The sequence below is a fragment of the Micromesistius poutassou genome (genome assembly GCF_964030765.1).
Source record: "Micromesistius poutassou genome assembly, chromosome: 9".
NCBI classification, from domain to species: Eukaryota; Metazoa; Chordata; class Actinopteri; order Gadiformes; family Gadidae; genus Micromesistius; species Micromesistius poutassou.
The window spans coordinates 14,042,351-14,068,478 of record NC_140279.1 but is presented as its reverse complement, the minus strand read 5'-3'; the positions used below and the strand labels follow the sequence as shown (position 1 = coordinate 14,068,478).

General features: G+C 40.9%; 3 protein-coding genes across 3 annotated transcripts; all 3 read left to right on the top strand.

Moving 5' to 3' along the window:
* Positions 1-288: 288 nt before the first annotated feature.
* Positions 289-2,353, top strand: LOC311353086 (5-hydroxytryptamine receptor 3A-like; the record flags this gene model as incomplete). Its single annotated transcript, XM_084472920.1, has 5 exons — positions 289-457; positions 580-728; positions 1,183-1,393; positions 1,696-1,896; positions 2,040-2,353. The coding sequence occupies 5 exons, from the start codon at positions 289-291 to the stop codon at positions 2,351-2,353; spliced, it is 1,044 nt and encodes a 347-aa protein (XP_084329046.1).
* Positions 2,354-6,804: 4,451 nt separating this feature from the next.
* On the top strand, positions 6,805-13,455 carry LOC311353085 (5-hydroxytryptamine receptor 3E-like; the record flags this gene model as incomplete). Its single annotated transcript, XM_084472919.1, has 8 exons — positions 6,805-6,919; positions 7,189-7,343; positions 7,515-7,725; positions 7,824-8,009; positions 8,137-8,303; positions 12,302-12,512; positions 12,798-12,998; positions 13,142-13,455. The coding sequence occupies 8 exons, from the start codon at positions 6,805-6,807 to the stop codon at positions 13,453-13,455; spliced, it is 1,560 nt and encodes a 519-aa protein (XP_084329045.1).
* A 3,989-nt stretch (positions 13,456-17,444) lies between these two features.
* On the top strand, positions 17,445-26,066 carry LOC311353084 (5-hydroxytryptamine receptor 3C; the record flags this gene model as incomplete). Its single annotated transcript, XM_084472918.1, has 12 exons — positions 17,445-17,501; positions 18,208-18,446; positions 18,865-19,046; positions 19,317-19,486; positions 21,012-21,161; positions 21,957-22,001; positions 22,100-22,209; positions 22,654-22,823; positions 23,362-23,522; positions 24,221-24,431; positions 25,017-25,322; positions 25,840-26,066. The coding sequence occupies 12 exons, from the start codon at positions 17,445-17,447 to the stop codon at positions 26,064-26,066; spliced, it is 2,028 nt and encodes a 675-aa protein (XP_084329044.1).
* Between the last annotated feature and the right edge of the window lie 62 nt (positions 26,067-26,128).

Genomic DNA, 26,128 nt, shown 5'->3' with positions numbered 1-26,128 from the left:
GAGAGATGAGCAACGTTTGATACAGTCCACTGGGTACGCTGGTAGACTGATCTATCCAGCACACATCTAGGTGGACACACCCACTTGGGATGTCAGAAGAGGCATTGTAATGACTAATCACACTCTCACCTGGTGGTATAATAATATGTCACCTTTAACTTGCTTCATGGAACAATTTATTAGTTTCAAGCATGAAATGGATGTGGTAATCAACACATTGATAAGTGTTATTCTCCAATTTACTTTATTTATTAGAAAGTATTTAATTTAATTTAATTCTGTTACAGTATGGATGAGGACCAGTCCCCCTTCACTCCCTACGTCTACTTAGACAACCAGGGTCACGTATACGATGATAAACCACTCAGAGTGGTGAGCTCCTGCAATTTAAGACTCCTCAACTTCCCCTTTGACGTCCAAAACTGCAGCCTGACTTTTGGATCCTACTTGCACTTTGGTGAGCCTTTGGTTGAATGAACACATTAACATGTGAACAAATAGTAAAACAAACAGAGGTATAAAGGTTGGAACTGTTGGACCCCATTGGAACTGTTATTATTTGATTATTTGCGTTTTCAGATACTGATATCCGTGTGCTTATGGGCAACTCAGCAGAAGACATTCTGATTGAGTCCAGAGAAGTCTTAGAGACTGAAGGAGAATGGGAGCTCATGGATATTAAAGCTGCACCATCTTTTTTAAATTTAACGGAAGGAAGATACCAGGAGGTACGATTTCATGTAAGTAAAGCTTATTTCGTTATTTTGTGTTAAATTGAAATACTTGCATAATATACATGTTTACTGTGATTAACTTGATAACACATGACTCCATATGTAACATTTTATTAAATTCATAGGCATTGTAATAGTTTGAGTGTTCGACGGAGACAAAAAATCTGAAGCCCACAGGAGCATGTTTTGTCGATTTGATTGTACCTATCAAAATCAACTTAAACCTACCAATTAAGTCACAATTTGGGTAATTGAAGGAACGTTTTAGGAAGAAACTGCAGGTACCTCCCTGTTTGTGGCTAAACAAGTTTAGAAACTGCACATTGGCAAAACATTTTATTTCACAAAAATGCATTTCAAACTTTATACTCTCTCTTCCAAATGTTCATCCTGTTCATTTTGGATACAGTATAGAATCCTTGTGCACTACTTCTTTTTCTCACAACAGATTGTGATAAGGCGTAGATCCCTTATCTACGTGGTCAACCTGCTCATCCCCAGCTGCTTCCTGGTCACAGTGGACCTCTTCAGCTTCCTGTTACCCCCTCTGAGTGTGGACCGCTCAGCCTTTAAGATGACACTCATCTTAGGCTACACCGTCTTCTTGTTGATTATGAATGACTTGCTGCCCATCACAGGGAACACCATACCCATCATCAGTAAGGGTTTCTACTTGCCAATGCCTACTACCATGCCAAACTTTTTAAACCTCACGTTCAATGACCCACATTGTTGCAAAGCCTAGGACATATTTCATAAAGTGAATTATGCTCCATCTAGATATAGCCTTTTGGAAACCTGCTATTTTAAAGCAGGTTTCCAAAAAAATAATTCTTTAAGCTATATGCTTTAATAATATATAGGCTGTAATATAATAACACTATATGTGATACATCATGAATCATCATGAAAACCTTTTGCATGGCAGCAGGGAAATAAGTTGTGCATTGTTTTTCTGCAGATGTTTTCCTCTCCCTCAGTCTAGCCCTGATGGTGGCCAGCCTTTTAGAGACCATAATTATCACCCATATCCAGAGCTCCAGTAACAAAAAACAAGTACCTCGCTGGGTTAGCATCCTGGTGCTCCAGTACATAGCCCCCGTCGTCTGCCTACCTTGTAAGACACAAAGCAACAGGGTCACAGTCCACCTCAACCCAAACCGTAAGCACTAATAACACCATCACTGTCTCTTTACTATAAAATTAATTTCACAATCAGGCAAATCAATTAGTTATATGATAATAAATGACATCTGTCTGTGGTCTATTTTGCTTGTATTTTCTTCTCACCCTGCTCTTTCCCAGATATCCAAGTAGTAACTAGTGTGGAGAATAACAACCTAGCGATACAGTCTCGGCTCAACTCAACTGATGACCAGCCAGTGAAATCGGCCCGTGATCCTGTGATGGAGGAACTGAGGAGGCTTAGCCAGGACCTTCTCTCCACCCGTCTTCAGGTGGCGAACCACTTGGAGGGAACACAGACCTCAGAGGAATGGACCATGATTGGGTCGGTGATTGACCGTCTGCTGTTCATCGTCTATTTTATCTTCATACTTTCCAGCGTCTTGTGTATCACCCTTATGTGGCTCAGAGAACACACAAACATTGTGTGCTAGTTGTCAGTAGTAGTTTCGTTTTGTAGTTTATCAGAGTTTTCTGTTTATAAGGTGGGCTGTTTTTGTAAGGTGGTAGCTAACTTGGTCAAGTGTGTCCGTTATAAGCCATGGATTTGCTGTATAGTAGCCTATCTGGCTAGATGATTCATGAATGGTGTGCAGAAAATTATCCCCTTAGCCAGAATCTTTCGCCTTTCACGTGGTTGTTACATAGGCCTGTAAAGATCGGTAGATGGAACACTACATAGATAAAACCTATAATATGTAACATGTCTGCATTAAAATATCCAAAAATGACGATACCTTTTGTTATATATTTTGTTGAGTTGCGCACTAACAGTATCCTAATTGTTTCCAACAATGTTCAAACACAAAGAAATCTGTAGTTGTATTCACAGTAACGCTGCTACATGGTCCCATGTCAATGGCCTGATATACGCTTTCCCTCTAACTTCAGGGTTACAAGTTAGAAGTTCTTAACCCTTGCATCCATCTATGACTTTAGTATCTTCATATGGGCTCTTGCTACACGCTACTTTTTTCCCTTTTGCAAAATGGGTCAAGGTGAAGGATTGCTTCGTCATCTATCCAAACAATGCAGTGCGATCCCGCTAAAGTAAAGTTGTTTAACCACGCAGTTTCATCACACATTTGTTTACCTCGTTCACATCACCTCCGCCAGTGAGGGCGTGTCTGACGTATGGGGGAGTAGACACTCTTGGCTTTTTGACATATCCACGTCGTGGGGTTGTATCACAAAGACGATTTCATTGGACAGAGTCCAAGTAACGTCCCAGTAGTGTATTTGCATAACCACGATCTGATTGGCCGATAGATCCGTCCCTGGCCAAAAAGTTGGAAGAGAAAGGCTTGATCTGGGAAAAATGGAAGGTGGGTGGAACCCGAATGAAAGCAGAGAGTTTAAGTGGGGCAGCACATACATACTACATGGGTTAATGACTCTTATATGAACCGACAAAGCAGGGAGCCAGCTTCTTGGAATCAACCCTTCTGCCCAGGAAGGTTCAGGTTCTGCAGTGTGGTGGTGGTTGGCATGCTCAACCACCACCACCATGCTCCTGGGATCATGTGGATGGGCGGAGCAGTGCGGTATTGGCACTTTTCCAGGTACTCTGGTAGCACGACATGTGGGCTTGAGGAACGGACGGAACCGCAATGTCCTCCTCCTGCCATCCAAGAGAACAGAGGAAGGGGGACATACCAGAGGAGGAATTGATGAGGGAGTTATGGCCGTACTGTGAGAGCTGGGAACTCCGGGTGAACCGATAAGCCGATGGGATGCATCTGAGAGCAGCCGCCCTCTCCTGGTTAGCCTGCTCCAATTGTCCATCCTTCTGTGGATAATAGCCTGAGGCAAAGTACCCTTGGCTCCCAGGGCCTCAGAGAAACCCTTCTAGGCCTGTGATATGAACTTAGAACCTCTGTCAGACGCAATGTCAAAAAGAATGCCATGAAATGACGGAAAACATGGTCCACCATGAGATTGGAGGTTTCACTTGCTGAGGGAAGTTTAGGCAAAGTGGGGTAATGTGCAGCTTTGGAAAAACAATCAATGATGTCGCCTTACATTCTGAGGGCAGTAGACCAGTGACGAATTACAGAGTGATATGGGACAATGGACGAGTAGGGGCAGAGGATGCAGAAAACAGGAGGGAGGTTTGTAGGAAGTCCTATTCTGTGTATAGATGGTGCAGGTGACGATAAATAACTTCACTCATGGGAGAATCAGAGGAATCAGAGTCTCCGGTTGGTTCCAGGATGACTGGTACATCATGTGGAATGAGCCCACTGGATAATCTCGGAGCGGACAGAATCACAAACAAACAGGAAATCGGGGGAATTTAGAGAGTAGTCTGCTCTTGTAAATAGTGTTGGAGCTCCCTCAGCTGGACATGCTGTGTATGTTCTCTAGTGTGTTGTACAGTAGACGTGTGCTGTTCAGTATGGGTGGTCTTATATTAAACAAAATATCTACACTAAAATTATTATTAGGTAATCCAAATCTAAAATGTGTATCAATTTCATAAATATATAACGTTGAAGAAGGTCTCAATACCCTTTGGCAGTAACCTCTTCTTTCAGCATGTTTTACTTTAGGTGAATAATTTCTGCCTTGTCAGAGGACAGAGCAGAGTGTCCTTATGTGTGGGTGTCTACACATTTGTGACGCCAACCCTAATACTCAGACAGCTGCATGTTTCTGGATTTAGGGAACTTGATACTGTTGTGGTAGCTTTTCACCATCTGCTAGCTACATTTTGGTCTACTGTAACTACCAAATGTGTCTGACACCCTACTTTGTATTTATCAACCATAGGAAAATCAGCCCTGTGCAGGACAAACCACCTGATTTGTACAAGTGGGGTTTTCAAGTCACGCTTACCTCAGAATAATCCTATATAGTATATGTATCTTTGTTGTGACTGCAAACTGCAAGAGCATTTCAACCAGGAAGGTAATGTATCCACGTTCCTGTGATTTGGTTGATTTTAGCTACAATTTGTACAATCAATTGACTACTAGAATGTTAACATTCGGCTGTGATAATCTTATGATTCTTATTTACATACATATATATTCCATTAGAACCAACACAGAGAAGAAGAGCTGAGAATTGCAAGATTATGGCTGCCAAACACTTTGAATTGAAGGTTAAGAGTATAGATCATATTGAGGGAGTTGTGGTTGTTAGTTACACAATGTAATATCGACTCGTTTGTTGCCATATGGAATTATGTATTGCTTGTTTGTTTTCTGTAGTTAACACTTCTTAAATCTTCAGCTATCTGACAGGTCGTTTTTGAACATGGTTTTCATCATGTTCTCTGTCACACAAGGTGGGTACATGAAAGTATTTATTTTTACGTGTTATGTTTTTAAATAAAAAACAAGGGAGAGCTTTTACATTTCTTTGCTCAGCAACCAAATAATGCTTGCTGACAAATGACATAGAATACATGTTATTGTATCAATGCTATTTTAAATCTGTTATGTCTGCTAAATCCATATTATAACATTTTCAAGATCTTTCCTGGATTATGATGGACAGCTAAATCTTGACAATTTGAATGCGACTTTGAGTAAATATTAATTTAAACGCATCATTTTTAAAAACACATTTGATAGTCTACTTTGGTTATTCATTCTGTATCATTTCACATATGGCACCAACTAGTTTTGTGAAGTAAACATTAGCTAAAATTAGATTTTTTTTGTTTTTCTAATTTTGTCCCCAGCTCAGAGCTTGAACCCTCTTCTGAACTGTTCTGAACCCACCAATCTAGCCCTGCTGGAAGCACTGGCACCAGTCTTTGATTTACGCTTCATACGACCTGTCAGCAACTTAAATAATTACACAGATGTCTATGTATCCTTTACCATGTATGGAATTCTGGGAGTGGTATGTTCTGTTTTAAATATATAAAAATAATATATACATATACTGTGTGTGTATATATATAAAACAAATGAATTAACTGATTTCCCTGGGTACTGATTTATACCTGGGTTGGTATAATGACTTAAATCTCAAGTATTATTCATTTAAGAAGCATGTGGTCTTTTTTAAATTGCGAAAGTGAGCAATTAATAAATATTAAAGTATAATATATATGTATGAAACTGGTATTTCGGATCTAAGCAACATTTTGATAGAAAGCCCTTTATATCTATACACCTTTGTAGCCAGAGATTAATATTTTAAAAAGTTGGCTACTAAAGATTGATACACATAATTTGCAATTACTTTTTTTATAGGATGAAAAAGCTCAACTCTTGACAACTTATATTTGGCAATACATTGTGAGTATAAAAACTAAATAAACGAAATACCCATAGTCATTATCTGGATATTTATATTAAAAAACTCTATTTAATATTGTATTGAAATCCATTGTTAAAACACCTATTTGCTGCTAGTTGGCAATAGGACAAATGCATGAAATAGTTTGTGGTTCCAGGGATGGAAGAATGAGTACATCAGCTGGGATCCAGAGCAGTGCGGCATAGACCAGATTACGCTACCTAGGCGCCGGTTTTGGACACCAGATATAGTCATAAATCAATTGTAAGATCCATGCACAACTACAATAATTTGGTGTGAAACGCGAGTCAAAACATTTAGCTCATATGGTCTCATTGTCTTGTTATTTTGAACCTTAAGGTAAGGCAAAATTGTTTTCAAAGGAAAGAAAACACTGAAAGAGTTAATTACACATAAGCTCCAATGATCTATACAATGTGAACTGAACTATTCCTTTGCCATCAACCCAATCACTGTTATTTCTCTGACCAATCAAATCTCAATGTATAAGTGGTGACATGGTGACCCCTTCTGTGCCTTTGATATGAAAAGGTTTTTTTTGCTTTCTTACAGAGTGGCTAAAAACACAGCCCCATTTGTGCCTTATGTAAATGTCCATTCTGATGGCATGATCTACGACTACAGCCCTGTCAGAGTGGTTAGCTCCTGCAGACTGAACATCTACACCTTCCCCTTCGACGTCCAGAACTGCACTTTCACCTTCACCTCCTACAGCCACACAAGTAAGCATGGTTTCCACGTGTCCTTAAAAAGTCAAAAATCCAATTATCTGAATTCTGAGTTCTGATAATAGTTCTGTAAGAATGCAAAGTAGTTCTTGGACTTTTTTCGATTTTCCTTCATATCCTTTGTACTTTTTAATTCGATTTTTATAATTATGTAAGTATGGAGGTGATAGGTCTTAAATTGCATTCATTATAGCCTTTAAAAATGCGGTACAGTTGTATAACATCCTGTGCTCTCTTCTTTTTCCAATGCCCTCCTCAACCAGTCAAGGACATCAGGCTTGAATTCAACAACTCGATAGAAGAGATTATGAAGAAATCAGTGGCTGTGATGACTACTGTAGGGGAGTGGCAGCTAATAGATATCGTTGCTCATAAAGAAATTACACCTGGATTTCTATATGACCATCTCATATTTCACGTATGTCTACTATTTATATGTAATAATACAATTATTTTTTATGATAACAAAAGGAAAAACAATGTATTTCTTACTGGTGGACAGGGTAGATTAAAGGAACTAGTTAACGATAAATAATGATACTATTTGAAATGGTCCGACATAAAACTGTCTTTTTGTTAAACCCCATAGATTGGTCTGAGGCGTAAGTCCACTCTCTATGTGGTCAACCTGATCCTCCCCAGCTGCTTCCTGATCACAGTGGACCTCTTCAGCTTCCTGTTACCCCCACAGAGTGTGGACCGCTCAGCCTTTAAGATGACCCTCATCTTAGGCTACACCGTCTTCTTGTTGCTTATGAATGACTTGCTGCCGGTCACTGGCGACACCATACCACTCATAAGTCAGTAGTACTCTTTTGTTCAGTGGGAGGTTAAAAATGTACTTCTATTGCTTGAACTGAAAAGTAACCAGCACGCTCAAACTCTCATCAATTCCCAGATGTTTTCTTCGCTCTCTGCCTGGCGCTGATGGTGGCCAGTCTGCTGGAGACAATCCTCATCACCAACCTCTACTCAGGGTCCAGTCGCTTTGCTCCTGTCCCCCGCTGGGTGAGAGTAGTGGTCCTTCAAACCCTGGGATGTTGTGTTGGTCTGCCTCCAAAGACACCAAAAGACAATTCAACAGGTATGATTTTGTCAGGCTGAGTTATGATTATATCGACAGACTGAAGAAGATATACATCATATACACATACATCAATAGACAAACACCCAAAACAAAAAGACAAACTATACATTTTTCTCCAATAAAGATATGCATCCCAATGCTGTAAGGGAGGAGATCAAAGATGGTAAGCCCCTGGAACTGGAAGACACAACCCCAGGCGAGTTAAGAAAGTTGGGGAGAGACCTCCGGGCAATCCGGCTGCAGGTGGACCAGCAGCTGAGAGGGGACCAGAAATCTGAGGAGTGGATCCAGGTGGCTTCCATCATTGATCGCTTTCTATTTGGGCTCTACACACTCTTCATATCAGTCAGTTCTATAACCATGATTTATATCTGGGTTAATTCACGCAGACTATAGAAACGTTTTTCAGAATCAGAAGGTTTTCATTTATGTAATTTAGTAAACATAATTCTCTTTGTAGGCTGTCATCATATTTAAATATAATTTGAACTGTTTTTATTCTAATCAATTTAGTCAGTGTGATTATTCTTGATTAGAGGTCCAATACACGATAAAGGCTTGCATTAATGTTAATTTTAAAGATGCATTATTATTATTGTGTTAAATGCTAAAACCTTAATAAAACATGTAAAATGAAATTTTACATGTTTTGCATTGTTTATGGCAGAGGTGGGCAAACTACAGCCCACGGGGCACATGTGGCCTGCTGGGCGGTTCTGAGTGGCTAGGGTTAGGGATAGGGTTAGGGAACATTGTGCAGTGCTGGTGCCGGTAACTTCGTTCATCTCTTATTTGTGCATTGTTTATGTATTTACTGGATTCACTCATGTGCACAATTTTTTATTAACCTTTGCTTTACCCATTGAGATTTAAAATCTCTTTTTCAAGAGAGTCCTGGCCCTGGCCATGAAAGCAGCATAAACATAAAAGTTTTACATTTAACATTTAAAAAACAAAATTTACAAAATACAATACAAGACACAAAACACAATAAGACAAATCACAATAAAGCATCAATTCCATTTGTCAGTAAGTCAGTGCTCACTAACCGGACATGTACAGTTTGTGGTTAAATAGTCCTTAATCCTACAATGCTTTCATAAATGTCAAACTAAAGGGTTGCAAAGATAGAGGTTTGTTATCTCATTGCATTAACACAAGAAACATTCAAAAGGAGTTGTGGCTTAACATTCACAAACCAAAATGTGACTGTAGCAGCGGTACAACAACAAAGAGGTCGAGTTGGGACATTTGGAACCTACCATTCGGGCATTGTTGGCAGTTTTGCAGTTGCTTAATTTTTGTTATTTTTATGCACAGTAGGTGCCACAGAATATTAATTGCAATCTCAATAAAGAATCGTAATTACAATATCGGCCAAAAAATAACCACAGTTAACCATTTTTTCAGAATCGTGGAGCCCTATCAGAGACACTGAAAAAGGTATTTTGGCAGCAGTAATGCGTAAAAGATGGCTTGTGTCATTTATAAAAGGGTGTGTCTATTTTCATAAGCAAACTAGAAGACATGTCACACAGAATACCGGTCTGTGGCATAACTATCAGTAAGCAGGTCGCTCCAGTGCTTATGGGCCCGTCGTTGGCTTGTTATGCCACTGCTGATAGTAGTCAAATATTGACACAATGAAAGCATTTCAAACAGCTATCATAATTCTAAGGTACTACAGAAGTCATTCTGCTGAAAACATTTTGCCTTGTGTGCATCCCATCAAATATACTGGACTCATTTAATAATGGATATGAAGAAAGGCATTAACTGTATCTCCTTCTGTTTGATGTTGCTTCATGGTAAGGCAAATTATTGTTGTTGTAAGGTTACACATTTAATGGTACTTTGTGTCTTTCTAAATGGTAGAAAGACACAAACAACATTAACACAGAAACAATTACTCTTTTGTTTAAATTATGTGCTAGTTACTATCAAACATAGAAATGCAACCGCAATCATTCAATCAAGCTAGTATTATATAACATACCAAACCTTGTACTGCTTGCTGTCCATTTAAACAGCAACGGTAGAGGCAGTGAATTGTACCAGTCCAAGTCCTGAGTCCCTGTTTGATACACTGGCGCAAATATTATTTACAAAGAAACATCTACGCCCAGTGAAAAGCTTTGCAACACCAACAAATGTCTCGGTCTCTATCACTTTGGTTGGAATTCTGGGAATAGTAAGTGCATTATTTTGTTGAAGTACATTTTTAACTGATGATTGAGTTATATATTAAAGTTAAATCATGGTGTAACTAAATTAATCTCTCTTATCTAGAATGAAAAAGCACAATTACTTACAACTTTCCTATGGGTTGTACAGGTGAGTAAATACACTTTAATTCGTAAATTGACTACTACTAAATAGTTGTGCAATTTTCAAATTACAGTTTAAATGGGTCCTATTGTACAACTTTTTCTGTAAAACCACTCTCACCTTGTCCGTCTTTCTGGAGCTTGTACAGCAATTTTATATAAAAACGATATATATATATATATATATATATATATATATATATATATATATATATATATATATATCGTTTTTATATAGTGTATATATACACTATATAACTTTTTTTATTATTGTATACACTAGCAGGTGCTTGGCTCTTGAAAACCATTGGCATACATGGATCGTTTTTGCAACTGTCTCAATGCTTTTCAAAAGCGGTGTTGTTCACACTTTTTGTATCAGTGATGTGTGTCACTTTAACAATTGTACCTATTAAATTAAAGAGGTTATCAATAATGACACAAAATAATGCTTTCAAACTGCTTCTTTAGGAGTGGAACATTGAGGGTCTGAGCTGGGATGCAAAGGAATGCGGTTCACATCGAGTTTCTCTTCTACGTAAAAACCTGTGGGTACCAGACATCCACATATCAGAGTTGTAAGTCTCAAAATGGAAACATTAGTAGGTAAACAGATTAATCAACGCAATTTAAAGGAAAAATGGATTGAAGGAGGGGCATCAGGCTTGGATGGAGGAGGATGGATTGAAGAGGGCCGTCACAAAGGTTAAAGGTGATATTATACCACCAGGTGTGAGCGTGATTAGGCCTCTTCTGACATCACAAGTTGGCGTGTCCACCTTGAAGTATGACTGTATTGATACAGTCCACTGGGTACGCTGGTAGACTGATCTATCCAGCACACATCTAGGTGGACACACCCACTTGGGATGTCAGAAGAGGCATTGTAATGACTAATCACACTCTCACCTGGTGGTATACTAACATGTCACCTTTAACTTGCTTCATGGAACAATTTATTAGTTTCAAGCATGAAATGGATGTGGTAATCAACACGTTGATAAGTGTTATTCTCCAATTTACTTATTTTATTAGAAAGTATTTAATTTAAATTAATTCTGTTACAGTATGGATGAGGACCAGTCCCCCTTCACTCCCTACGTCTACTTAGACAACCAGGGTCACGTATACGATGATAAACCACTCAGAGTGGTGAGCTCCTGCAATTTAAGACTCCTCAACTTCCCCTTTGACGTCCAAAACTGCAGCCTGACTTTTGGATCCTACTTGCACTTTGGTGAGCCTTTGGTTGAATGAACACATTAACATGTGAACAAATAGTAAAACAAACAGAGGTATAAAGGTTGGAACTGTTGGACCCCATTGGAACTGTTATTATTTGATTATTTGCGTTTTCAGATACTGATATCCGTGTGCTTATGGGCAACTCAGCAGAAGACATTCTGATTGAGTCCAGAGAAGTCTTAGAGACTGAAGGAGAATGGGAGCTCATGGATATTAAAGCTGCACCATCTTTTGTAAATTTAACAGAAGGAAGATACCAGGAGGTACGATTTCATGTAAGTAAAGCTTATTTCGTTATTTTGTGTTAAATTGAAATACTTGCATAATATACATGTTTACTGTGATTAACTTGATAACACATGACTCCATATGTAACATTTTATTAAATTCATAGGCATTGTAATAGTTTGAGTGTTCGACAGAGACAAAAAATCTGAAGCCCACATGAGAATGTTTTGTCGATTTGATTGTATCTATCAAAATCAACTTAAACCTACCAATTAAGTCACAATTTGGGTAATTGAAGGAACGTTTTAGGAAGAAAATGCAGGTACCTCCCTGTTTGTGGCTAAACAAGTTTAGAAACTGCACATTGGCAAAACATTTTATTTCACAAAAATGCATTTTAAACTTTATACTCTCTCTTCCAAATGTTCATCCTGTTCATTTTGGATACAGTATAGAATCCTTGTGCACTACTTCTTTTTCTCACAACAGATTGTGATAAGGCGTAGATCCCTTATCTACGTGGTCAACCTGCTCATCCCCAGCTGCTTCCTGGTCACAGTGGACCTCTTCAGCTTCCTGTTACCCCCTCTGAGTGTGGACCGCTCAGCCTTTAAGATGACCCTCATCTTAGGCTACACCGTCTTCTTGTTGATTATGAATGACTTGCTGCCCATCACAGGGAACACCATACCCATCATCAGTAAGGGTTTCTACTTGCATATGGTTTTTACCATGCCAAACTTTTTAAACCTCACGTTCAAATGACCCACATTGTTGCAAAGCCTAGGACATATTTCATAAAGTGAATTATGCTCCATCTAGATATAGCCTTTTGGAAACCTGCTATTTAAAAAAATTCTTTAAGCTATATGCTTTAATAATATATAGGCTGTAATATAATAACACATATGTGATACACCATGAATCATCATGAAAACCTTTTGCATGGCAGCAGGGAAATAAGTTGTGCATTGTTTTTCTGCAGATGTTTTCCTCTCCCTTAGTCTAGCCCTGATGGTGGCCAGCCTTTTAGAGACCATAATTATCACCCATATCCAGAGCTCCAGTAACAAAAAACAAGTACCTCGCTGGGTTAGCATCCTGGTGCTCCAGTACATAGCCCCCGTCGTCTGCCTACCTTGTAAGACACAAAGCAACAGGGTCACAGTCCACCTCAACCCAAACCGTAAGCACTAATAACACCATCACTGTCTCTTTACTATAAAATTAATTTCACAATCAGGCAAATCAATTAGTTATATGATAATAAATTACATCTGTCTGTGGTCTATTTTGCTTGTATTTTCTTCTCACCCTGCTCTTTCCCAGATATCCAAGTAGTAACTAGTGTGGAGAATAACAACCTAGCGATACAGTCTCGGCTCAACTCAACTGATGACCAGCCAGTGAAATCGGCCCGTGATCCTGTGATGGAGAAACTGAGGAGGCTTAGCCAGGACCTTCTCTCCACCCGTCTTCAGGTGGCGAACCACTTGGAGGGAACACAGACCTCAGAGGAATGGACCATGATTGGGTCGGTGATTGACCGTCTGCTGTTCATCGTCTATTTTATCTTCATACTTTCCAGCGTCTTGTGTGTCACCCTTATGTGGCTCAGAGAACACACAAACATTGTGCGCTAGTTGTCAGTAGTAGTTTCGTTTTGTAGTTTATCAGAGTTTTCTGTTTATAAGGTGGGCTGTTTTTGTAAGGTGGTAGCTAACTTGGTCAAGTGTGTCCGTTATAAGCCATGGATTTGCTGTATAGTAGCCTATCTGGCTAGATGATTCATGAATGGTGTGTAGAAAATTATCCCCTTAGCCAGAATCTTCTGCCTTTCACGTGGTTGATACATAGGCCTGTAAAGACGGGTAGATGGAACACTACATAGATAAAACCTATAATATGTAACATGTCTGCATTAAAATATCCAAAAATGACGATACCTTTTGTTATATATTTTGTTGAGTTGCGCACTAACAGTATCCTAATTATTTCCAACAATGTTCAAACACAAAGAAATCTGTAGTTGTATTCACAGTAACGCTGCTACATGGTCCCATGTCAATGGCCTGATATACGCTTTCCCTCTTAACTTCAGGGTTAGAAGTTAGAAGTTCTTAACCCTTGCATCCATCTATGACTTTAGTATCTTCATATGGGCTCTTGCTACATGCTACTTTTTTCCCTTTTGCAAAATGGGTCAAGGTGAAGGATTGCTTCGTCATCTATCCAAACAATGCAGTGCGATCCCGCTAAAGTAAAGTTGTTTAACCACGCAGTTTCATCACACATTTGTTTACCTCGTTCACATTACCTCCGCCAGTGAGGGCGTGTCTGACGTATGGGGGAGTAGACACTCTTGGCTTTTTGACATATCCACGTCGTGGGGTTGTATCACAAAGACGATTTAATTGGACAGAGTCCAAGTAACGTCCCAGTAGTGTATTTGCATAACCACGATCTGATTGGCCGATAGATCCGTCCCTGGCCAAAAAGTTGAACATTTCTCAACTTTTGACGCAGGCCACGGAGCCCAAAGAACGGACGGACCCACAATGCATTTCGAGGGCGCCCCATGCGGAGTCATATGTTAAACATTTCACTGGTCTTACAACTAGGTCAGCATAGCCGTTTGACAGAGCAGAGACGCATAAGAAACAGCTGACTTGCACTTATAATGATCATAAACAGGACAAGAGAGACTACAACTCCCATGAGTAGTTGTTAAAAGATGCAATGGACGACTGGAGACTGAAGGTGTTAAAAAAAAAAAAAAACACACATATAAGTGAATGTGCATCTCAGTGTCCCTAAGTCAATTGTTTATTTCCAGGTGCCATTTGTCTAATTAAATATTGCATGACAAAATTGAAAAACGAAGTTAGTGGCTTTTTTTTGTTTATTATAAACTTGTATAAATAACGATCTTCAACTTAAAGCAGCAGAATGGGAATTTAAGGGGGTAATGTTTTACAATTGGATCTATTTGTGCTTTGCACTTTTTCAATGTACAACTCTGGAAACATAATTACAGAAGAACATAATTACAGGTATGTTTCTGGTCCGATCAAACGTGTTGTCTCTCGCTTGGCCTCTGGGGCCGGCCCTTCACTGGAGCAGCTCTCTCTGGATGAGTGTTTCCTTACTGCTCGACCGAGAGCCAACTGCTGGAACCTCCACCTACCAAATGCCACCACAGGGGCAACTCTGCCTGCTCTCTGTATTACACTATTATCATGCACTTTAGTGTATCATACATACAATATAAGAATCATGGTTATGTCTAGGATATTCTGGAGTCCAGCCATCCTACTGTTATGGCAGATCATCTTGGGGGAAACGGCACAGAGCTATGCCTTGCTCCCTGTTTTGTCAACGAGATATACTATTAAAAAAATAATTGCGCAAGTAGATGATGCTTTCAGAAAGGGTAAGGAGAAGCAGTACAAACTCAAGCATACCAGTAACCTTTGTTTATTGACATTTCCCTAACCATACAAATACCTATCATTTTACATAGTAAACACAAGGTACCCATGTGATGCTATGTTTCAAGTCACATATAATTCCAGGGGTGTAGTGACCCTGTGTTCAATATGACTTTCTCAAGTCGGTGCTTGAAGTTTGCTTTATAAACTAACAAGGGCTGATGGGTTTTGCAAGCAAGCCAATCAAATTGTTTGGAAATTGGTCGGAATCAAGAGAATCCATGACTGAAAATAGGGGAAATAATGGAGCTGAAAAAACGAATTCAGCTGATCTACCTCCATTTGATGTTGTATCATGGTAAGGTGCATTGTTATTGTTATTATAAGAATATATTGTTTATTTGGAATGGACCAACCCAAGCAGCAGCCGGGCCAATTCCTGGACCAACACTATTTGTAAAGGGCAGAACACTATTATTACAAATATTAATGCATCTGTTACTTATTTGGTATTTTATGTGGTAAGGATTTTTCAAAAAAGTATATTTGATGATCAATATTTAATGCTTAATGATTTTATTAACCCTTTGCTTCTCGACTGAATGTTTATTCACATAGCCACTGGGTCAGCTTTAAATTGCACCAGGCCAAATGCTGCATCCCTTTATGATGCACTTGAGGAAACAATATTTTCAAAGAACCATCTACGCCCTGTGAAACTGTTTGAAACACCAACGAATGTCTCCATCTCTTTCGTTTTGGCTGGAATTCTTGGAGTAGTAAGTGCACTTTTATGTCCATATAGATTATTTAACACATTTCGGTTCATTCCAAATCATGTGGCTTACTTAATCAAATTTCTCTTGTCTAGAATGAAAAAGCACAAACACTTACAACTTTCTTATGGCTTCGTCTTGTAAGTTAATATAATAAATTCATCAATTACCTTTCAATTTGTAAAATAAGAAACATTGCATTTTCTTAAAATAACTTATGTTGAATGTAGGAGTGGATCATAGAGGGTCTGAGCTGGGACGAGAAGGAATGTGGTTCAGAGAAACTGTCGTTTAAACGTGAACGCCTGTGGATTCCAGACATTTTCATCTTAGAGTTGTAAGTCAAAATTAAGTTGTGTATCGTTTGGATTAAAAGGAAATGGCTTGGATGTTTTGTCGCTCCACCAAACTATTTAGTAGTGTTGACTGCTAATATGCAACGTGATCTTGTTCAATCGCTTACCAACCTTTCACATGTTAACAACCCTGGCTGTGGCCAGTGCATCTTCCAGGTAGACACTGGGGGGCGCGTGTTGTGTCGTAACTCGACTTCATTAAATGCTTGCAAATATTTTGTATTTGAACAAAGTGGCGGTGCTTTCTCTGGGCACCTCTGTGGTGCTACGCGGGTTTGTTTTCAAACTCTAATCACACAGACTCTAATCAGGCCTGATGTGCGCCTCCCAAAAATTGTAACTTTGCGTAGAGGCAGTCGGCTAACTACATCATTTCCGGCTATCAGCTTTTCCGGTTCTCACTTCCCTAAACACAGCCATTTTTAAAAGTGTTTGAGTCAGTTGGCTGTGTGCACGTTTTTGAGAGTAGAAGATAGAATGGATAGCATGGACCAAATTGAAGAAGAGCTGAAGATGATAGACGTCACATGAGTCTTGGTCGGTCGGTCAGTCTTTACAAAAAACTTAGCGCCCCCTACCGTTGAGCCGATGAATTGCATGGCGACCCGTGACCTGACGTGGAACCAAAACAGGTTCACGGCGTCTAAGCGACTGCGTGGTCATTGCGTTGCGTCAACATGGAACCAAAAACCAACCTTAAGCGTCAGCAGGTGGTAAACAGTGGTCTTCTCTTGTGTCTCCAGCATAACACTGGGGAATCTGACCAGGAGTCAATATGTGACAGGTATTAGACGAGAACAGGCTGCAATATATCTCAAACATATAGTAACTATATTGACTCTGAGAGTTTCTTAAAATGTATCACCCATTTTCTTTATTTAGAAAATTGTTAAATAAATTAAAAATAAATGCTGATGTAGTCTTGTTTTTGATGACTTCATATTTCCTCTTACAAGGTGTCTGTCTATATTTTCAATCCGAAGCATGAATTTAACTAGGCAATCAAGAAATGGATTGATCATTTGCAACTCTTATTCTCGTCTGATTATATGATATGCTTGATTGCAGCATGGATGAGGACCAGTCCCCCATCACTCCCTATGTTCATATAGACAACAAGGGTCATGTAACTGATGAGAAACCACTCAAAGTAGTGAGCTCCTGCAAATTAGGAATTATCAAGTTCCCTTTCGACGTCCAAAACTGTACTTTATCCTTTGGATCCTTTATACATTATGGTAAGCCTAAAATAACGGAGGCACGAGTGAGCACATACATACACGTGTACAAAACATAAATAATTTGGTTGTACTATGTTTTCAGATTCTGAAATACGCATGGTTTTGTATAAGTCTGCAGAACTGATTCTGAGTCAGAGCAGAGACGCTTTACAGACTGAAGGGGAATGGGAACTCCTAAACATCACAGCAGCTGAAAGTTTGTATTCTTTGGATGGCGGAGGTTACCACGATATAGTATTCAATGTAAGTAAAGTATATTTCAGGTTTCTTATGCAAATAATTGCATAATTCAAATGATATGATCTATGTTAAACATGTGTTCACACAAAATATATTTTATTTGCCTTTTCTTGTGTGGTGTGTATGTCTTTGTGCAGGATACATTTATATTATAACTTTTGAAACCATCCAACAACAAAAATAGTATGTCGTCAGCATACATATATGCATGGCATAACAAGTAAATCAATATATTATGATAAATAAATTTATGTTTATGGGGAGACTACTTCATAATAATCACCAAGACTATCCTTTTTAATAATCCATGATGGAACCTTTGAGCACAACTTTTTTTTTTTGTCAAGTTAGATTCTGCTCAAGCGTAGACCAGGCCTCTATGTGGTCAACCTGATCATCCCCAGCTGCTTCCTGGTCACAGTGGACCTCTTCAGCTTCCTGTTACCCCCAGATAGTGTGGACCGCTCATCCTTTAAGATGACCCTCATCTTAGGCTACACCGTCTTCTTGTTGCTTATGAATGACTTGCTGCCGGTCACCGGGAATACCACACCCGTCATAAGTAAGCAACAACTCCACATTAACACTCGGTACAATTTGTGTGCAACATCAATCTCCCTTTCCTTTGTTGTTAATGCATTACCTCAAAATATATATAGGCTATAATTGTCAGTTGTTTTTGAACAGCTCCAGTAACCATTGAGCCAGTGTGTTTTTTTAACACCTCTGCTCACAGGAGTTAAGTCAAGTCACGACAATTTTATTGGTGTAACCCTTAATCGCATTTACAGGCTGCCTGAGTCTCTAAGGGCTTCACAGGCCCCTTGAGAGCCAATTATGCTGTAGTACTTATTAGATAGTTAGGTCATAATCATTGTTACGGCATAAATGCTGGACCATTTTACCCGTAATTCAACTGTCCCATCAAGTGATGTCATACCAGATAGATCAATGGTTCAATGGTTAGAATGATACATTTTTGTGTGCAGATGTTTTCTTCTCCATCAGTCTAGCTCTGATGGTGGGAAGCCTTTTAGAGACCATCATTATCATCCATATCCAGAAGTCCAGTAACCACAGTCATGTCCCTCGCTGGATCCGCATCCTGGTGCTCCAGTACCTAGCCCCAATCGTCTGCCTAACCCACAAACAACAAATCAGCCGAGTCACAGTCGACCTCAAACCAAACCGTAAGCACAGATTTATGTCAATGCACATGATCATGTCTGTCCCTGTGAAGACAAGAAACTTGCTACTGATTTGATCCTGACTAATATCAAACAGTTTAACTATAACTAGACTATGCTCAAAGATACATTTTACAAATCATTTTGTTCCTGAATAGTATTGGATTACTTATTTTTCCCCTTGATAACCTTAACGGGGCAAGTAAGTTACCATGAATGCCATCTTTCTGTGGTCAGTATTGCCAGTGCTCTTCTTACCCTCTTCGTTCTCAGCAACCCAACTAGTGACTACTGTGGACATTCAGGCTCCTTTCGGTATCCACAACCCAGAGATACAGCCTCGGCTCCTCTCAGTGGATCACCAGTCAGAGAAATCAGCCCATGATCCTGTGATGGAGGAACTGAGGAAGCTGAGCCAAGACCTTCGCTCCATCAGCCTTCTGGTGGAAAGACACTTCAAGGAACCACAGACTCCGTGCGATTGGAAATTTATCGGGATTGTTGTTGACCGGTTTCTGTTCTTTATCTATGTTCTCTTCATGATTTCCACCCTTGTCGCCATCGGCGTCTTGTGGTAATAATGTTTGAAATTGGCAATTCATTTGTTGTTTAGCAAATTATATATATTGCTGTGTTTGCTGGTGTTTGTGTGTGTGTGTGTGTGTGTGTGTGTGTGTGTGTGTGTGTGTGTGTGTGTGTGTGTGTGTGTGTGTGTGTGTGTGTGTGTGTGTGTGTGAGTGATAATGTATATCGCTCTGCTCTCAAGGGGCCTGTGAAGCTTAGAGACTAACTGATTAAGGGCTATACAAATACATTGACTTGACTTTGAGCCCTTGAGCCAATGCCCTTGAGTAGAGGTGTTAAAAAATACAATGGATCAGTGGTTACTGGAGGTGTTCAAAAACAACCTCACAACATGTTGGATTGGGGAGGGGGCACTGGGGGGTTTATAAGCCTTGTAAGAGTTGGGAGAGAAACAATGGGATTCATGTAACCAGCATGACTACATCATTTTTAAGTTTCCAGAACCTGATCTTAACTTCACTGCTATTAACAGGTAATGTTAATCGATGAGGCGGTTAAATATGATTTTTGTAATATCTCTTAATAACTGCCAGTTAAATCAAACTATATTGTATTGAAAAATAGTTCCATGTTATATTATGTTGTAAATTACATAAAATATTTGCTCTCACAGTTTTCTTGCATTTATTATTTTTGTCATTACTTATACTGCATGTCCTTTGGTTATACAAAATAACTATTAATATTAATAATATTTGTGTTATTTGGTCACAGTTTGGTCACAGAGACTAACTGTGCTTAAGGGCTAAACTAATTAATTTGTCTTGGACATCAAGTCAAAACATTGAATTGGGCCTCCAGCAATTTACCAAAGGTCATTTGGTCATGCATACATAGACTTAATTCTTAGTCAATATTGGTGTATGCCTGGTAACCAAAACAAATTCTTGCGTTGTTCTTATGATGTCATAAGGGGCAGATTTCCAAAACGGCTTGTAACGGCTAATCACACCACACCTGGTGGCATGTCATGGCACCTTTAAGGATGGCAGCTTCCTCATACGTTGCACCCGGAGAGATAATTGGGACCATTTATACATGTTACGCTCAGCCGAGCTCTCTTAGAACTCCTTTAAACATCTTGAACTGCCTTCTGTGGACTTGGATACAGAATAAACAGAATCTATATACAATATATAATAACTGAGGTCATATTTATACATTTCGCTTAACATACGCAAACATAAATAATAATAATAATAATAATAATAATAATAATAATAATAATAATAATAATAATAATAATAGTTTGTTTGTTATCGTATAACAAGTATACAAATGTATGACATGATTAATAATTGTGCGCTTCGATGCGGTTGCGTAATCCTTGGTTCATTGTTTTCCATCCGTCTCACTCCCTCTGTGCCAGGCTTGGTTTGCCAGGGCAAGTTGACCTGTAAAAAGGGGCACAGTGGGCCCACCTATGAGTCCATGCAAGACGTCTTTGACAAGAAGCCATTCAGGCCCGCGGTCAACCTCAGTAACCCCACCATAACCAACATCTCCTTCACCCTCTATGCAGTGCTGGGCGTGGTAAGCAACGCAGAGAGAACGCGAGTGAATCGAGCTCATGATAATGCACGGGTAGTATACCTTTGCTTATTCTGGTTTTACAGCAATTAGTTGGGTTTACTTGGACGGATTGAAAGGATTTTCCCTTTAAAAAGGTTGAACTGCCTTTGCCTTTGTGAGATCATCCTCGTCTCGTCAATCCTGTTTCTCTCTGCAGACTAGTCTGGCATTGTTCCCGTTGGAAGCCCCTTCTAAACATTTAATAATGAAAGGTCCAATCAGTGCTCAGGAGGAGGCTGTTCAGTTCATGACAAACAGATCGCCGCAGTCTGCTGAATTAAGTATAACTTTCCTCACAGTAGAATATTTTTTTGCTTAACTTCCAACACGCAAAGACTGTCTTATGTCGTTAAGTCTTTTTGAGCTTTGTGAACAATGAAGAGCGCCCCTATATTGTGAAGTCAATAGTTGCCCAGCTAAGGCCAGATTACAATTTTATTTTATTATTTATTGCAATGGTCTCACGAGGCTAAATCTGTAGAGTTATTATTTCAAATACTGTTATTATAGTGTGTGTGTTCTGTGTGCCCTGTGAATGCATAAAACCAGGGTTTGGTTGAGGGTGTGATTGAGTTACTGAGTGACCAAGGGAGGAATTCAATGAGGGGACATTGGGTTGTGATTCATATCCCTGAATATATAACAAAGAAGGAAATTAATGATTTTGGCTTTAAGTGGTTTAGCTACGACGCGGTATTGTTCTTACCTGTCACATGCCAAATGATTCACCTTTTTTTGCCCTTCTATCTTTTTCAGAATGAGAAGACTCAGATCCTCACTACCTTTCTTTGGCTGAGATTGGCAAGTAGTAGAGCAATGTCATACAAACCCTAATATGTTTGATACGTGCTTGCTTATGCTGATTGCAAATCGTCTTGAACCTCTGTATTCCACACCAGTACTGGCACCATGAGTTCCTGGTGTGGGACCCTGATGAGTGTGATGGTGTGACCAGGATTTCCCTCCCTGTGAAGGACCTCTGGTCTCCAGACATCATCGTCTATGAATTGTGAGTCTACTTTCAACGTGTAACAGAATCGCATGGAAATCACAGTTAAATGTCCATGAGACCAAAGTATTGACGTAACATAGTTATTATGCTTTGACCATGCCTTTTCGTCGTCCTTTTCTTTCTTTTTGTTCCATCCGTTCACCTGTGATATGGACTCCTCGCCTAGGAGTGGCTTTGGATAAATCGCATCAAGGAATCACTGACAGTAAATGCATCGTGGTGTCCCTGAGCAAGGCACCTAACCCTGATTGCTCTCCGACGAGCTGGCTGTCGCCTTGCATGGCTGACGCCGGCGCCGTCGGTGTGTGAATGTGTGCATGTGTGCATGAATGGGTGAATGTTTGGCAATATTGTGTAGCGCTTTGGGTGGCCACTGGTTACAAAAAAGCGCTACATAAATGCAGTCCATTTCCCATTTAACACTCCCCTCTCCGTGGCCAGTGTGGGCGACGACGTCTCCCAGGCGTGTCCCTACGTCTACCTCAACCACACGGGACACATCCGCTGGGACCGCATGTTGCGGCTGGTGTCCTCCTGCAACCTGGAGATCTTCAGCTTCCCCTTCGACGTGCAGAACTGCACCTTCACCTTCGGCTCCTACATGCACACCAGTAACGTCTCCACCCAGACACACCTCAAAGCACACGACGCGAGTAGATAGATGACAGCGGACGGATGGATGAATAGATTGTTCAATATTAGCTACACTTATTAACATTGACTCTGAAGAGGAGTTTTTTAGGAATGTCTAGGTGCTGGCTTGAGGCCACTGGGGGTGTCGGTGAGAACACAGGGAGCTTCAAAGTTTATAGGTTTTTTTCCAAAGATGGACTGTATGGATGTGTGTATCGTATGTGCAGGTATGTGTTGGTATGTGTGTATGTATGTAGGTAGGTAGTTTGGAGTGTGTGATTTAAATAGACTGTGGCAGGGCAGGGAGTGATTAAGTGATTGACATGGGCTAATTGGGAAATGAATGGGGAAATAAAGGTTAGGTTAGGTGAGGTTAGGAGGGAAACAGAAAATCTTCCAAACAGACTCTCTTCCCTCGTTCTTCATGTCCTCTTTCCATGTTCTCTCCTCACTTCCTCACACCCTCTCTCGCGCTGTACCCCAGTACCAATTCTTCTCTCTGGTCCCTCCCTCTAGTACGGGACGTGAGGGTGAGTCCGGCCCTGACCTTCGAGGCGATGTCCATTAACTCCAAGAACTACCTGGAGGCCAGCGGGGAGTGGGAGCTGGTGGTCATCCTGGGGGAAACGTCCATCCTCAAGTTTGGCATCGACGAGTGGGACATCATCACCTTCTGGGTGAGTCGGCTCCCATTTGTATTTGAGCTCCAGTTTACGAAGCGCTATTCATTCTGATTCCATTGATTTATTTAAAGGACAGTGCACATGAATCAACATTTCTGTAAATGTGCCAGTGTTAGTGGCTCATTTTCAACTGTATAATCTTTGAGGGGAAGGACAAGCAAAGCCTGATGATGCTACTGTTTGCAGTTCTGGTCATTCAGTGAATGTGGCGGTGGACACCCACTATAACTTTAGTATGTTGAATACACATATGATTTAAGCCATTTGTGTAATATTGGTAGCCCACTATGAATCAATTAGATGTGGTGCCTCCACCTAATTAGCCTCACCATATATGTGTCCTTTTTTAGCTCATCAGGAAATTATATTCTCACAAATCGCGATCTATGGTTATATTTGGTTTCAAGTGCATTGGGTGATATTACCCAATAGGTAATATCACAAGTGAGTGCTTTTAATAGCTAATCATCCTGGTGGTAAAATCACAGTTTCACCACTAGGGGTCAGGCTGTTTATCCATTACAAGTCAGAGTAACCACACTTGTGATATAGCCTATTTGATTGGATTTAATTTTTTTTCGGAATGACCAATAACCTGGTCACGTGGTGGTGAAAAAGGGGCGTGGCGTCCGGCGTGACTGTGTAGCTGTCGAGAACCCATGCACATGCTCCCCTTGCTGGTCCCAAACCAGGTGGTGATCAAGCGCCGCCCGAATCTCTACGTGGTCAACCTGCTCATTCCCAGCTCCTTCCTGATGCTCATCGACATCCTGTCCTTCTACCTGCCCCCGCACAGCGTGGACCGCGCCTCCTTCAAGATGACCCTCATCCTGGGCTACACCGTCTTCCTGCTCATCATGAACGACCTGCTGCCCAGCACCGCCAACGGCACGCCCATCATAGGTGAGGCTCAGAGGCTAGAGATCTGGACCAGGGCCATACATGGTCACATAAGATACAGTGTATCAAACAGCCAAGTTGTGTTTCTGATATGCAGTGTTGTGATATGTAGTGGGTGGTGGGTCTTTCCTGGTGCTCCTCCCCGAGTTCTGGCGCTCTTCCTCTTTCCTCCTTCGCCGCCCCCTACCTCCAAACGAGGCCAGGCGGCTAGAGAGCTGGAGACCAGGGCCATACATGACCTCACATGACCCCGGAGGTCACCCCCTTACTCAAGTTTATAGGCCATCCTGACCCCACAGGAATGGGGTCAGGAGCGTAAGATTGTCGTTATTAGACATTCAGCTGAAGGCACACACCTATTCCATTACTCAGAGGAAAAAGAAGAAATAAAGTCCATCTTAAACTCAAAAGTGGGTGTGGCCTCATACATAAACAATTACCTCCACCTGCGTTCAATTCATCCCCCAACGACCCCACTGAAAAAGGAACAAAAACACAAATCGAAACACAGGGTCTGCTGTCCCGACACACCTGTGTGTTCATCCTATCACCTATGACTGGGATGTCCCACTGTGCCCTCCCTCTCAGGTATCTACTTCTCGGTGTGTCTGGCCCTCATGGTGATCAGCCTGCTGGAGACGGTCATCATCACCAACGTGCTCCACCACAACTCCATGAAGTACCGCGAGGTCCCCCGCTGGGTGCGGGTGCTGGTCCTCCAACACATCGCCAACCTCATCTGCTACCGCTGGCCGGAAGGGATGCGCCCCTCCCCCTGGCCGTCCAATGACATACCGGACGAGAAGTCCGAGAGCGACGCAGGGGTCTGTGTGGTGCAAACGATCACGCCCACACCCGCCCAGCAGCAAGCCAGCCGCGAGGCTGAGAGAGCAGGTTGGTTGTTGTCCTGCTGTGGACGTCAGGCTTTGGCTACAGATTATGTTTGTTGCGTTGTCGTTGTTCACCATTCAGTTCAATATGAATGCAATACCAATTGGCCGAGGTTGGTTTGACACTAAATACGAGGAATGCTTTATGAATGAAATGATCAACTCATTTAGTATAATCCAGCTTCAGCACCCTACAGACCAGACTAGCTGATGATTTATGATGATCTGATCATAATATCACCCCTTTACTGACACGTATCTGCTAAATGATCAGATAATCATAATTCATATAAAATAATATCATACCCTTTAATGAGCAGGTTAGGGTCAGAGCATATTGCACAGGGGTGTCTACCACCACAGGCAATGGGGTTCAAACCGAAAACCTTTCAGCTGTGACTTAAACCCCCCTAGTCACATCTACCCTATCCTACCCGTACGGTACTACCAGGTGGAAAATAACTATTACCGTGCTCATTTAAATTTTCTAACACGCCTCACCACCACCCGCCACCACCCAGGTTCCTCAGTGGTGATGGATGTGCCGGAGCTACGTCAGATCTCCCGGGACGTGGGGCATCTGCGAGCCCACCTCACGGCCCTGCAGAAGGAGGGCGAGCTGCAGGACGTGTGGTGCCACGTGGGTTATGTGCTGGACTTCCTGCTCTTCCGCGTCTACCTGCTGCTCATCAGCTTCTACGCTCTGGTCATCATCTACATGTGGTGCATCTGGGTCAGCCAGACGTGAGCACGGGGATCGGGGATTTCACATGGCCAATCACGCTGTAAAAAAAAAAGGGGAATTTCAGA